At 42.2% G+C, this 15,621-nt stretch overlaps 1 protein-coding gene across 3 annotated transcripts in view; it reads left to right on the top strand.

Moving 5' to 3' along the window:
- Rreb1 (ras responsive element binding protein 1) overlaps nucleotides 1-15,621 on the top strand; it is a 131,870-nt gene that overhangs the window by 64,426 nt on the left and 51,823 nt on the right. For all 3 annotated transcript variants that reach the window (XM_036188633.1, XM_036188632.1, XM_036188634.1), the window contains exons 3-6: nucleotides 3,530-3,633; nucleotides 4,638-4,850; nucleotides 9,442-9,531; nucleotides 10,833-10,996. In XM_036188633.1, coding sequence (XP_036044526.1) covers nucleotides 4,680-4,850; nucleotides 9,442-9,531; nucleotides 10,833-10,996 — 425 coding nt within the window. In that variant the 5' untranslated portion in view covers nucleotides 3,530-3,633; nucleotides 4,638-4,679. The remainder of the gene's footprint in view (nucleotides 1-3,529; nucleotides 3,634-4,637; nucleotides 4,851-9,441; nucleotides 9,532-10,832; nucleotides 10,997-15,621) is intronic.

The raw sequence follows: 15,621 nt of genomic DNA on the forward strand, positions 1-15,621 counted from the left end.
GTGGGGTGCCTACATGGGAAATGGCGTACCTGTGGGGACCAGAATGGGTGGGAGAATCAAAGAGAAAGCTTGGCTTTCAAGACATGAGTATCAACAGGTTTAAATGTTTTCATTTGCATGGTGATTGTTCAGTATTGCTGGGTAGTTAGTTACAAAGGATCAACTAGAACTAGCCAGTTTGTTTCGGGTTAAATTATCCTGTGCTTCTTCTGCTTTAATGTAGGGATGGATGTTGGGGTTTGCTGGTTTGTCTGCCCTGAGGCAGAACAAGTAGTGTCGTTTTGCACCAGCCTCTTCCTTCTGCCCTGTTCCAGGACCCCAAAGGAAACCTGCAGTGCCAGACTCAGTCTAGACTAAACTGGTGTGAAGTTACACCTCAGCTCTGAGGACAGTGTGGTGGTGCTTCTGAAACATCTTCTCAGGATGGGTTCAGACTCCTGCCCTTTACCAACTGTGTTCTCATCAGAAATGAGAGGTTCCTTTTAAAAACATACTGCTGTTTACTTAACATTTCAAATACGTAAAGGAAGTAAACAAAGGGGTTCTGACAGTGCCACACTTTACACTTTATCCCCAAGGAGGAAATAAAGGTAGCCAATGTTTTCCTGCCAAGACAGTGGGAAACATGTTTGCAGGGCTTTTCTTCTTTCCAGGTAGGAAAACATGCTAGGTAGCTAGCTATAGGCACTCCTACTGGATGGACAGCCTGTATTGAAACACTTAGATAGTTAGAAAGAACCCATCTTTGCTACCATGACTTGTGGGGCAGGGATTATTGATAGTTTGCCTCTGTCCAGTGAATATGTTTTGTCACTTCCTATTGTGCTGGGCATGGTAGAACACAGCCCTAAGAAGGGCTGGGCGTGGTGGTGCACACCTTTAACCCTAGCACTGAAACCTACGCTGCTCCTTATTCGCTGCTGCTTCCTGTTCATCTGGACGGTAAGGATTCCTCAGAAGAACAGTGAAGTGAGAAATGCTCTCAGGCCAGCCTGGACCTTCCTCCTGTCTGTATATGGTCATTTGTAACAGAAATAAAAATGTAATCCAGGGTTTGCCTAACTTCTTTGAAAGACAGATAAATATCCCAGAAAGAAAGAGGGAGACTGAAGGAGGTCAGCCTGGGCTACAACAGAAAGATTGTCAAAAAAAAAAAAAAAAAAAAAGTCAATAGCTAAATAAACCAGGTGTGATGGCGAACAACTCCAGTACTCTTGAGTTCAAGTCATTGGGGATCTCTGTGAGGTAGAGGCCAGCATGATCCCCACAGAGAGTTCTAGGACAGCCATATCGAGGGAGAGAGACCTCGTCTAGATACAAACAAAAGGATGGACTGTATAGATTTATACCCTGTCTCCCCACACCCGCCCCACCCAAAAAAAGTAGTAAAACCAAAGTTCATCATCTAAACTTGGTAGTAATTGGTAGAAAGATTTGTTTTCTCTTTACTGAAATAATAGAAATATAGTGATGATTTCTAGTCAAGGATCTTAAACTTTTCTGTACATTAAAAATACAAGGCCGGGCGGTGGTGTCGCACACCTTTAATTCCAGCACTCGGGAGGCAGAGCCAGGCAGATCTCTGAGTTTGAGGCCAGCCTGGACTACCAAGTGAGTTCCAGGAAAGGCGCAAAGCTACACAGAGAAAAACCCTGTCTCGAAAAACAAAAAAAAAAACAAACAAACAAAAAAAAAAAAACAGGGGGAATCTTTAAAAGAAAGAGGTGAGTTCATTTATGAACCAAATGCACGTTTATACATACTAATTGGTTACAGCAAGAACTGATGACATGTTTGTTAGCAATCTATTTAAAAAGAAGTATGTGTGCCCACTCCTCTTGTCTTCATGTTTTTCCTCAGAAACAAATCACCCAAGCACTATTAATTTTTCCTAACCTTACGTGGTCTGCTAGCATGAAGAGACAGCAGTTCAGGTGTGAGTTTTGTTTCCTTCCTTGGTGAAGTGGAGTAGGTCTCCTCACTCCTCCTGCTGCTCCCCCTATATGCCAGTAACCTTCTAAAGGCCCCGCCCCCAAAGACCAGTCCTTAGCATGTGAATTGGAGAATTCAGTTTCTAATGCAAACTGGGAACACATCAGATCATAACAACATGTGAGGCACATTTTGTCTTTTGAGGGGAGGTGCTGGGGATGAATCCAAAGTCCCATCTATGCCAAAAAAGTTCCCTACTACTGAGTGGCTCCTATATTTTATCTTTGGACATTCAAAGTTCTGTTTCTGAGATTCTCTGGCCTTTGGAGCAGGATCTTTAGATTAATACTACTTAGCTGGTAAAAGCATCTCTTTACAAAATTCCATCCCCAGGCCTTTCTTGCTCTGTAAGGCTGTACACCTGTGGCTGTTGCGAGTGGGACCCCCTGTTATGTCCCCTTAAAGTTGAAGGAGTGAATTACAAACTTAGGTTTCTTTTTCCCAAGCATCAGTTTGGAAATGAGATGATGGCCTTGATCTTAGGCTCCTGCTTCATTAGGATACCAACAGTTATTACCAGCAGGGATTCATCTACTTATAGTGGTTCTCAACCTGTGGGGTGCAACCCCTTTGGGGGTCAAATGACCCTTTCACCAGAGTTGCATATCAGATATTTGCATTATGATTCATAACAGTAGCAAAATTACAGTTATGAGTAGCAAAAAAAAAAATTATGCTTATGAGTCACTACAACCTGAGTAAGTGTATTAAAGGCTTGAAGCATAAAGAAAGTTGAGAACCACTGATCTAGAATATTTTACCAGATAAAAATTAGAAGAACATATCCCCTATGTTCTTCTGGTTCAGGAATGAAGTCAATTTTGATGTGGCTTGGGCTATGGATTTCCTTTTGGTATTCATTTCCTGTTGCCCAGGTGTCTTCTAGATGTGACCTAATATTGTCTAGACTCTGAGCTCTTAGGAAATGAGAAATGAGGTGGATCAAGTGGGGATCTATGAAGAAGTGGGGTACAGTATAAAAAAATCGGAGTGGAAAAAGTAGCTGCAAAAGAGTGAAATACTGGAAAACCCCTTGGCTGTTGAGGGTGTGGGGGGCAGCATAGTAGGACATTAGGACGAACCACATCACACCGTTTATAAGAAAAAGCTGATAGGCCAGGTATGGTGCCGCACGCCTTTAATCCCAGCACTCAGGAGGCAGAGGCAGGCAAATCTCTGAGTTTGATCTAGTCCAGGACAGCCAGGGCTACACAGAGAAACCTTGTCTTGGGGTGGGGGTGGGGGGTGGGGGTAACTGACAGAATTGTCTCTCATTTGTCTTTGTATCTTGTGAGTATAGTCACCTGAGGTCACAGCAAAATGGTTCCACTTTTTTCTTTGTAAGCGAAAAGACTGAATCTATTTATTTTCCTTTTTTGAGATAGTCTCTTATGCAGCCCAGGCTAGCATTGAATTCAGATTCTCATACCTCTGCTTCCTGTGTCTAGGGTCACAAGCACGTCCCGTTTACTCCCAGCCAGTACCGAGTCATTGTCCTTGCTCAATTAACTAGTCCAGTGTCCCCTTTCTCTTCCAGCATAAAGGAGTGATACCCAGAGAAGAGAAGAACTCAACAGAGTCAGTTCCTACTTCACGTGGATGACAGCTTATAACAAGGGGCTTGTTGGGACAGGAATGGAGGTAATTAGGATGGATGGCAACCCTTCTTTTTTCCACTTGATGAGTTATAGGTCACTTACTTTTTTTTTTAAAGAAACAAGGTTTGTTTGTTTGTTTTTGTTTTTGGTTTTTTTTTGAAACAAGGTTTTTAATCTTAGTTAAATTTGGTTTTAATTCTTGCAGAGTTGTCTTCTAGAATTCACACACACACACACACACCTACCTTTAAATCACTGCACTGTAGCCATGAAGTTAGAGGGAACCTGAAGTTTCCTATAAACTAGTTCTTAAGTCTGGAACATTTAAATGGAAGAAAGCTAGTGCATAGTGGAATGTGCTAACCAGATGCAGCCCTGTTTTCTCTTGTCAGCCTCTGCTCACAAAGATGAGGAAAATCACGGGCTATGGGGACGGCTCACTAGGTAAACTGCTTGCCCTGTTAGTGTGAGAATCAAAGTCTGAATCCCCAACACCCACATTAAAAAGCCACGTATGTATGGTACACACACACACACAACTCTAGCCACAGCCCCAAAATCCCAGTGCTCAGGAGGCAGAGACAGGACCCTTGGACAAGTGGGATAGCCAGCCAAATCAGCAAGTTCTGGCTTCTGCAAGAGACACTTCCTCAGTATGTAAAGTAGGGAACCATGCATATGCACACATGCACCCACTTTCATGCGTTGGTGGCCTGAACTTAGAAAGCAAACAGGTTACATCCATAGAAGAAGGCTCTGACTATATTGGAACTGGGTGTATTAGCTTATACCTGTAATCTCAGTACTTGAGAGCCTAAAGCAGGAGGATCAGGGAGTTCTGAGTCATCTTGGCTACAGAGTGAGTTTGGACAGCCTGGGCTACATAGCGAGCCCTTGTCTCAAAAAACAAAAAGTCATTTGAGCTCTATTATGGGTATGGGCTTGAACTAGGATAAGGGTGTTGGGGATCTAGCTCTACTTCTCTTACTATGATTCGTACCACATGACTATGACAACGCACATGATAAAATAATATTTGTTTTTCAGTTCTATAGCAGAGAGTTCTTAGAGGCATAAAACCTCGTCCCGATGACGTCAAATTCACCCATTGGTTTAGAAGGCTCAGACCTGTCTTCCATCAACACCATGATGTCGGCAGTGATGAGCGTAGCGAATGTTACTGAGAATGGTGGGAGCCCCCAGGGCATCAAGTCCCCCATGAAGCCTCCAGGACCAAATCGGATTGGCAGAAGGAACCAGGTAAGGGTCTGGGGGCTGGGTGGTAGCAGCCTGTGGCTTTTGTCTTGGGAGAATATAGGGGAGAAGTTCCTAAGCTGCCTAAGGGGAAACCCTGGACACATTCTGAATTAAAGATATACCCAGAGGCCTCCATCATTTTTCAGGAGCAGATTTTTTCATGATTTATATCTTTGCATGGAGGAAATTTCTGCCATTGTGTCTTTCAGGGAAAGCACCATTTTCCTTGCCCTGTGATTTGACTTAAGCACAAGCTTATGTTTAAAGAAATGAACTTGACTGCCTCTGCTGCGATGTGGTTTCTTTCCTTTTCACACAGCTCCTTAATTCCTTTTTTCTCCTTTATCCCAAATGTCTTCACATTAGGTGACAAATACATTCCTGTTTATTCAGTATTCAGCTTTCTAGTTTTAGAGACATGCAATTATGGCTTCTGAGAATCCCGTTTAAAGATCCATTGAATGCATCAGAAGTGCAAGGTCCTGAGTTCAATCTGTTTAATCCTCTTGAATTTTCAGCGGTCACAGGGTCGGGAGAGGCTGCACAGAGTAATTGCATGGACAGAAATGGGGAGGAATGCTGTTAGGAAAGCCCCCGTCTCCTCTCTTAAGTAAGAACAAGATGTTGTCTTTTTCAGTTAATGAACAAATGGGGCACTTTTGAGAAGTTGTTGCTGTCGTGACAGCAACATTTTCAACAAGGTAAATAAGGAGGCAGAGAGCAAATAAATCTCAGTCCATCTCTGAAATCAAATAATGTAAACTGACTTCCCCATTAGTTTTTTTGTTTTCTGGTATAATGTAGTTACACTAAAACTAGGCATTCTTTTCAGGTTGTCTGGGATCCAGGATGGACGAGAACAAACCTGTTGAGGCTTTTGTGAACTAATGACTGTTCTTATACAGATTTCTCTCCAAGCACATCCATGATGGATTTTTGATATATTCTCAGGTTTTTAGTACAATGTGCCCTCTAGGTAGTGATAGCAGCCCCATGTTCCCTGAAGTCTGTAACTGTGTATGCCTCTATTCCTCGCCTCAAGCCTGAGGACTCAGTAGAGCTCAGGGATGTTTTAGGTTTGGAGCATTGATAACTTTCTCTCTCTCTCTCTTTTTCCTTGCCTTCGTGTGCCTCTCTTCCTGTGGGTGCCTGAGAAAATACTCAGCCTGAGTACAGAAGGAGCACTAGCCCTGGGAAGAAAAGGTTTATTTCCACTCTCATATGCCTGTCCGTCCATCTCTCCATCTGTCTCTCTTGTCTATCAACTCATTTAACAATAGACCCAGCTTCTATTTCCGGCTAGCTGCTGTACCAGTTGTCTAGCATTCAAGGATGACTAAGAAATGAGAGGTCATTGTCTTACTTATCCTTCTCTGCTCTACTAAGAATGAATGGAGGACAGGGAAGAGCTTTCCCTTAAATATGGCATGGGCAGAGCCGCTCCACGTTCAGGTTCTAGTCCCTTCCCAGTGGTTCGAGACAGTTAGGGTCATGAGGACCCCCAGCATTTCTTCCACCTCTGGATAGTGAGTAGAGGTTGTTTCTCAGTGCGGAAGTCAAGTGTGCAGTGTAACTGGGTCGCTTGCCTCCACCTCCTTTTTCCTCCAGGGATCTCATACCCTGGCTTTGTTTTTGGAAGGGAGGCTTAGGCCAGAGGTAACCTGCTAAACGCAGCACCCAATTTAAGGAAACAAAGCATAGTGGCCAGCCAGCTCGGGGAGTGAGGAGGTGCCCTTACCTGACAACTGTGCAGGGAGAACAGGAGAGTGCCTTTGGAAAGGTTGCATCCATGTGACCATTGCATTCCAGGAGAGATTAGCCCCAGCCGGATGCTGACAAGGGTGCCAGATTGTTTCATTATGGACTGGTTAGTTATCACATTAGCTGCTAATTTTATCTCTCAGCTCAGGAAGTATGTTTCTTTTACCAGTGTGGCTAGAATAACGGCTCAGGCGTCTCTAGTGGGCTTTTTCCACCATCACAGTGCCCTTTGACTATGCTGTCCACCTTTAAAAGTTAGTAAGTCTGATTCCATAGACTACGTCGGGTTTTGTGAACTTACATTATGTCCTGCACGACAGTAATACCAGCTTCAGGCTTGACAGAGGTTAATGATCAACCCTAGAGTCAATATCAGTCAGCTTTCTGTGCCTCCACACAATGTGCCTGGTGTCTACTTCAAGGTGACCACAAGATGATTTTATTTAAAATATGTCACTTGGAGGCCTGAGTGTGTGTGTGTGGGTGGGGAGGGGGGTTTGTTTTGTTTTGTTTTTTTGAAACAAGGTCTAACTGTGTTGCCCAGACTGGCATGAACTTGTGGGCTTAAACAGTTCTCTTGCCTAAGTCTTCTGAGGGAATAAAGGGATGAGCTGGGTTTGGGCTTTTTTAAACGTTCATTTAGTACACAAATTTACACTTACTGGTAAATCTTTGAGTATAAAATGTCTAGAGTATTGTCAATCCGATGACTTCACATAAATACCTCATAGCTTGACTTTTTCCTAAAGTTTTGACCTATCTGTGAGGCATTTTTTTATTATGCCTCTGAGAGAACAAGACCTGTATGGATAACTGGGTGAAACCGGATTTTATCTATCTATCTATCTATCTATCTATCTATCATCTATCTATCATCTATCTGACTTTGTAATCTTCAGTTTCTTTAGAATTTGAGAGTGGGAAAATGTTTGACTAGCCTAGTTCTCCAACCTGCTTCTACAAGTTAGAGAAAAAGTTTAGAATTAGAGAGAAGACGGCCACAACTAAGACGTCATCACATACTCATTTCACCCATCTGGTTTACGGTGCCGTTTGTTTTCAGCCTTTGGGGTAACTGTTACTCACATCACATTTCATGAACAGCCAGAAGGGGTTGCTTTTCTGTACCGTGGGGCAGACTTTATTTAGGATTTCGGTTTATGGTAATGGGCCATTGAGCAGCTAGTCTGAGTCTTAAGCTGGTGTCCATTTCTTAATTGTTCTCTGTTTGGAGCAAGTTCCTTGTCCCTCTGTCCTGTAAAGTTTCCTTTTCCAGAAAATGGGGTCCATAATAATGAACATCTCTTAGTGATTATATAAGGCAAAACCCCAGACCTGATGTTGCTGTAAATTTACTGATCAGCATGTGCTCAATAATTGATACTAACAGTAAAAGCAGAAACTCATTCAAATGAATGCACGTGAAAAGAAATCCACTCCAAGATACCCAAGACCAGAAAAGGATGTGGAGGTTGACCAGACCATCCAGCCGCTCTTCTTCTCTTGCCTCTCACTTCATTAAGCACTAACATTCCCCCTCCCCCCCAGGCTTACTTGTGCCTGGACTTGCCATAGTGTGAGCTCTGGATCCAACTCTATGTGAATTCTCTGTGAATGTGCTCATGATCACCTGATCAAGTAATTAGTTGTCCCTAAACCTAAGTACATCAGTGTCTGCTGGGGAGATTGTAAGAAAAACAGATCTCAGGTGTTCCCCCCCAACCCTGGACTACTATGTTGAGAGTCTAGAAGTTTATATTGCTCAGAGTTTATGGATGGTCCTGCTGTTTTTGGAAGCCTGGTGATGGCAATATTTGAACATTCCAATTCCTGAGAGCTGCCTAGAAATGAGTACAGTTAGTTTAGGAACATAGACAGGGACCCATGATACCTGAGTTGTGTGTGGGTAATAAGGTACTACTGGGCATTCCTTGTGATTTCCCATGAATTACTTAGGAGGAACTTATAACAAAGGGCCAGTGAAAGAAGTTAGCCTTTTCCTTAGAAAAGTAAGACTATATTGCTTGAAGGAAGTTTGTCTTGTCTGTTTTGAGGGAAAATAAAATGAGCCACCTAACCAAATAGTGAGCTGAGTTTTTTTTTTAATCACCTCTTGTGGAAACCTTTGACTAGTTTTGACAGGGTCAAAATTCTTCTTTATTTATGGACACTGTCAAGAAGATGCTCGAATTAAGGGCAGAGCCTTGTTATTCCCACTGAGTATTACTGCTAGGGCACTAAGAAAACCTTCCAAGGCAGGGTGGACCTTTCTGATGAGGATTTCATAATCTCTCTTAAGTTCCTGAGGGACCTTGAGATGTGGCTGTCTCTGCACATGGAAGGTGGAGGCAGGAGAATCAAGAGTTAAAGAAAGTCTAGGCTGTTTAAGGAGACCAACTTGGGCTACGCGAGACAATAACAAACAAGCAAACAACAAAAGGAAATTGTACCTGGAGCTTAGGTGTGAGTGGAGGGAGAAATACACCCTGTCCTAGCAGAGCTGTAGGTGACATGGTGTTTTTCACTCACTGGGGTTAGTGCATGAAGTGTGATAGACTACTACAAACACTGTGAGCCTCCCGTGTGCTGAGCATCATAGCACTGCCTACTCTTTGTCGACTAATTTAATCTTAGCACAGTGTGGCCAATGTTAATTTTCTCATTTTGAAGCAAGGAAACAGAGGGCAGATGGGCAAGTGACTTGCACAAACACCTGGACAGGCTCCCGTCTAATGATTTCAGCTGCTTAGACCCAGCTCTTAAGACATGGGCTTAAACAGAAGGTACCAGTTTGCTGTGATTGGCTATTCATGCTCTGTTTTAATCTCTTTAGGAGACGAAAGAGGAGAAGTCTTCCTACAGCTGTCCCCTATGTGAAAAGATTTGCACCACCCAGCACCAGCTGACCATGCACATCCGTCAGGTTTGCCGCTACTTTGATATTTTCGTTTAAAACTGTTCTCACTAACAGGATGATTTGATCTTGATTGAATTGTCCAGTAAATTGTAAGCTATTAAAATTTAGTGTTTTAGCAATCTTGGGGTCATTATGAAATAAATTTTTGCATAGTCATGTTTCTATGACAGAGTCTAAGAATACGTTTTTCAAACAGAGTTGAACATAGAGTTAGCTGATCACTTTTATCGACATTGTTTCTTATTGTTTGTAATGGTATGAACTAAATCTCTTATGATAAAAGATTATAGGTGTCAATCTCCCTGCCCCATCCCCTGTACTTTTTCTGGTTCTGTATATGTGTGTGGAGGAAGGGGAACAGATTATGGGGATCTTTTCGTGGAATCCTAGTCCATGCTGGCTTTGAATTCAGTTTGTAGTCCTGGTTATCCTCGAACTCTCAGCAGCCCTCTGCCTCAGCCTTCTTAGTACTGGGATTGCAGGCATGTATCGCCACACCTGCTCCCCTCCCCCCAACTTAGTATTTCTTAACAGGGTCTTGCTATGTAATTAAGCTGGCTGAAGCCCCCAGTCCTCTGCTTCAGCTTGCTTCCTGAGTGCTAGAGTACAAATGTGTATCATCATGCCCATCCCTGCTTTTTAGTTGATACAGATGTGCTTCATGCAGCTGAGGATGTGCTAGACTTGAGATCTTTTTTCCTTTACAGTAGACTGTATTCTTATCCCCCTGACTCCATTGCGGCTTCATGAGAGACTGCTGGGGAAGAGAGAACAGTGGGCAACGATGGGTGTATGCAAATCAGACAAAGCTGCTAAGTAGTAGTGACACTGAGTCACTAAAGAAACTTGGATTTGGGTAGAAACATTTCTTACCGTATTTCAGAAGCCCAGACCACCTTGTATACAGGTTTCTCTGTTCTCTAACATCCAGTCTAAGCCGTCAAACTGGAACACGGTTTGTGGCCTCCCAGTGTGAAAATTGTATTTATTCCACATATTGGCTATATAGTTAAGACTTCTTCCACCCAGAGGAGTTATTATATGTGTTCATTTGACGCATAGACCTGCAAAGACTAGCTCTGTCTCAGTTTTGCAGTCGAACTAATGTTCAGAACTAGAATATGGGAGTGGAAGATAATACAACAAAATAATTATATGCCCGTGTCCCTAATCTTTTGGCTCTTTCAAAGACACTTCAAAAGAAACGAGATAAAAGTTGAGAAACCGACTGGTTGTTATTAGAGCCCCAGATCTGTCTTTCTAATGCCATCTCCTCAAGTGACCGGTGCACCGATTGCTTTCTCTAGCACAACACAGACACTGGAGGAGCTGACCACTCGTGCAGCATCTGTAAGAAGTCACTGAGCTCTGCCAGTTCCCTGGATCGTCACATGCTGGTTCACTCTGGCGAAAGGCCTTACAAGTGTACAGTGTGTGGTCAGTCTTTCACCACCAATGGGAACATGCACAGGTAGGTGAGGTGTCCTTTGCTGGGGTGGCTGACGCACCCTTGAGCCATTGAACACCAGTAACAGACTTGCCTTACAACTTCAGGGGTTTTGGGTTTTTCTGTTCCCCATAGAGGAAAATCTGAGATGGTTTTAATTGCCCGTTTAGAGCATCCTAGGGTATCAGAGGTATTGGCTAGGCTAAGCCTTTGGCCCTTTGGTTCTTTGGGGTCTCACAAAGTTTTCCTTTTTTAAAAAAAAAAAAAAAAAAAGTGGAAGCTTTGAATAGCGAAGTGGCCTGGTTCTGAGGCTTCAGAAAGATGATAACGTGTGGGGGTGGGGTGAGGCGGGGAGACATCTGATAAATGCTAGGAAATAACTTCCTGGAGTGATGCTCATTCAGGGATGAGACAGAACAGAGGTGAATGTATTAAAATGCTGAGAGGTGAAGCACTGGGAATGTATTTTACAGAGTGGTTAGACCAGAAACAGCTTCCAAATGCAAACTTTTTTTGTTTTGTTTTGTTTGTTGTTGTTTTGTTTTGGTTTTTTTTTTCTCGAGACAGGGTTTCTCTGTGTAGTTTTGCTCCTTTCCTGGATCTCGATATGTAGACCAGGCTGACCTTGAACTCACAGAGATCCGCCTGCCTCTGCCTCCCGAGTGCTGGGATTAAAGGCGGCCGCCGCCGCCGCCGCCGCCGCCGCCGCCACCACCGCCACCCGGCACAAATACAAACATTTTAGGAATAGAATTATGAGAAGAGACTCAAAATACCACATTCTCACAGAGTCAGTGACACACCATAATCCAAATCTCTTCTAGTGTTTGTAAATTTCTGTTCTTTATCTCTTTGGACATCCGTTTTAAATTGTTGTTTGCTGCTGGGCATTGAATCCAGTCTACTTAATTAGATTAGGATGAGGACTAGAAGGTATGAGTTTAGCAAATAGTTCCAGGCACATGGTGAATATTCAATAAATATTATCTGTTGTTATTATGTGATATCTAAGTAATTCTTCAATAATTTATAGCTGGTGAATCTTGGTCTAAGCTTCTAGAAGTGAGTATGGTACAATTTCATGAAAGGCCTCAGTTTTATAATTTTATTTGTTTTATTTTATGTGTGGGGGTATTTTGCCTGAATGAATGTATTTGCCAGTGTAAAGCCCTCGATTTTATAAAGTGCTCTGCTGGATCTCCACCCCTGTTTTAATTCTTATTGGGCATCAAAAAAGGAAGTGGATTCTTTCACTTTTTAATATACCTACACTGCTTTGCGTTGTCGTTTTACATTAACACGTGATTTTACATTGTAGCTTTTTGTTATTTGACCGCCATATTGACCAGTTGGTGTCACTGACTTGTGTTTGAAGCCTGTTCCTTTTATTATCCTGCCTCCTGTGTCTATCCCATGCTTGCCATTCTCAGCCTGGTCCCAGCTGCTCCTCTATTAGATGATTCCACATCTTCTCCTACTGAATAGAGCTCTGTGTAGGTGGTTCAAAACTAGCATGTGGCTGTGGACACACTGCTGAGAAGAGCCTCCGGGTAGCTGTTTGGACCCTCACTGCTGATGGCTGGTGATTCACAGTTGTACATCTCTAATCATTATCCAAATCACTTCTGATTTAAAAATTTCTCCTTTTGAGATCATGTCTGTGATTAAATTTAAACACAACAAGTATACCTTTTAAAGATATAGTTGCTATCTTTGACAAGGGATGTTTCTGGCAGTGATCAGTGAACCTCTGCCCCCCCCCCAAATACTTTATTTGTCTACTCAAAGAGGGGTAAGGTAGTGTAAGGAGTTCCACAGTTTGTTAGACGTAAGTTTATGATCCATTTTGAGTTACTAAATATGTATAGCCTACTTTTCTTTTCCTCATTGAATTACCTTGCTACTCTTGTCAAAAATAAATGTAAGAAAAATCCCATCTCCCTTTTGCTCCACTGGTCTGTGTACCTAGCCCAAGGCCATTATCACAGTGTATTGCTTACTCTAACTTTTAGAGGAGTCTTCAATAAGGAAGTTTGAGTCTTTCAACTAAACTTAAAAAAAAAAAAAAAAAAAGACTTTTTAAGTTGCCTTCCAAGCCCCGGTTAAAGTCATGCCTACATTCAAATTTGTTTTGATTAATCTGACTTGTTTGCATTTCTATCTGGATAATTCAGTTTTGTTGTTTGGAGGAGTACTGGGGCTCCAGATGGGCTGGGCAAGTAGTTTGGTGCCCTTACCCTATGTGGAATTTAGGAACTGAGGTCAGTTTCTTCAGAAAGAGCAGCTACAGTTATTGTAGGGATACATTCAGTCATCAAGTCAGTTTTGGTATATTGCCATCTTCTAGGGGTGTTTTTATTTGTTTTTATTTTGTTTTGTCAGAACTAGGAATCAAACCCTGGGCCTAGGGAAGCAATCCACCTCTGAGCTGCATCCCAGCCCCATTACTGCCACCTTAACAATATTGAGTCTTCCCATCCAGTGGTGTAGGCTGCTTCCCCATTCATTTGGTCTGTCTGGGTTTCCTTGAGCAGTGTCTTAAGGTTCTCAGATTATTATAGTTTTAGGTTTTGTTAGATGAATTCCTCTTTTATTCATTATGGTAGTATTGAGTAGGATCGTTTTCAGTTCAATGCTGGTATATAGATAACAGTTCAAGTTTATGCATTGATTTGTTTCCTGCAATCTTTCTAGGCTTCTTTCTTTGTTCTTAGGAGTTATTTAGTAGATTACTTAGGATTTCCTCCTCCCAAGATCATGGCATTTGCAATAGAGATGGCTTCATTCTTTTTTCCATTCTGGAGCTCATTGATTTTCTGTCTTATCTCTTGGAGTGCACCAGACCTTTAGTAAATGGAAGTAAAAGGGTGTAGACATTCTTGTCTTTTTACTCTGTTTCCGAAGAAAGCATCTAGCCCTTCCCTGTTAACTATGATTCGGGTTGTGGGTTATCTTGAATGAAATTTACCAGCTGAAGGAAGTTCATCTCTATTCCAAGTTTGTTGGATATTTTTTTATAGTGAAAGAGTTGTTAGATTTTGTTAATGAATTTTGTCTGCATCTGTGTTTGTTTCCTTTGTTAGTGTTTTTGTCAGTCTGTCCTGTCCCCTCCTATGGAATGTTTCTCCCAGATTTCTCCCTATTACTGATTTGAGGTCATTACACTACATTTATTTTGTCTTTTCTGCTAAAACTTGTAAAAAATGGGTTAAAAGAACGTTTGATTTTTGCTAATCAGTCACCAAGTCATTATCACCTTCATTTGTTAGCAAAGCTATACTTTAAAAAATTATAAAAATCTGAAAACACTTACAAAAATGTGTCAGAGTGGAGTTAGATTTATATGCTGGGATGGATCCGTTCCAGAATCTGAGACTTCAGCGGTGAGCTGTGCTCTCTCCTAACCACATACCTGTGCTACATTAATCAGGAGCCAAAACTGTCCTGGGATGTGTATAGGGATTAAAACATTAATGAAACCTGAGGTTCTGATGACCATGGATGGAAGGAAACAGTCAACTGAGAATGTAGTATTTGGGACCCAAGTCCTTTCCCCGTTTCCCTGCTCTTGCTTCTTGGGGTCCTTTGGTACCTACCAGGGTTGAGTAGCATGCAGGAGCTCCTTTGTGGGGTTTCTAGATTTGACACTGAGCCAGAGGACTACACAGTGGCTTCCCTGGGCACCCATCTGAGTTCCCCAGTTCCATCTTGGTTTTGTTTTTTGCTTTAAGATAGGGTCTGGGGTCTGGCTATGTCATTAAAGCTAGCCTCATATTCATTTCTTCTGATTCGGCCTCCTAAGTTATAGGCTATCATTGTATGCCATCATACTGACCCTATAAGCAGTTTACTTTGACTCAATGGCCATATGATCATCAGTCTCTCTCTTGATGGTCACAAATTGCATCTAATCCCTGATGTGGCCCGATTTCCCTTGGAATGGTTTTCTATATTTTTATTTCTTTCGATCTCAGGTGTAGCTCATTGCATGTACTGAGCAAACTTTTTAAATGCAGATTTCAATTTCATTGAAGACTTAAATCCATGAGAGGGCAGGATACAATGTCACTGAAGAGCCTTCCTTTACTTTGTCCTCTAAAGGCTGTCTGTGTAATGTGCCTCCGTGTGTACACAGTTCTTGCAGATGAACTCTGACCTTCCATTGATTGCCTTATGAGACAGGTCTAGGCTTTATTCCAGGATTTTTTGTTGTTACCATTAAGGGGGAAGCATGACAAATCTCACAACAGAAGCTCCAAGGACCCAGGTTCCAGGGTGTCCTTAGCAGATACTGAGGTGCCTTTAATGGAGTACTTCACTTCTTTGGCCACTAGCTGTTCTATGAATGTTTTGGTTATTCTAGGTTTTCGGTCAGTCCTTCAACTGTGTCATTGTTACATTATTAAAATAAACACAGTGAGATAGCCTACGAAACTGTTCTCGGTAGTCACATTGATAGTTGCAGCACCCATAAAGCGTATACTTCTTATACCTTAATTACACTAAGTAAATTTACATGGTAGTTTGATTGGTGTATGAAGGTCCTTCATTGGAGTATGTTACCCAGGACTCTACACAATCATCCTGACTCAACCTCTCAGGCACTAATACTACATATGCACGCCAGGACATTCAGCATAATGTGCTGT

The sequence above is a fragment of the Onychomys torridus genome, chromosome 5 (assembly GCF_903995425.1).
Source record: "Onychomys torridus chromosome 5, mOncTor1.1, whole genome shotgun sequence".
Lineage (NCBI taxonomy): Eukaryota > Metazoa > Chordata > Mammalia > Rodentia > Cricetidae > Onychomys > Onychomys torridus.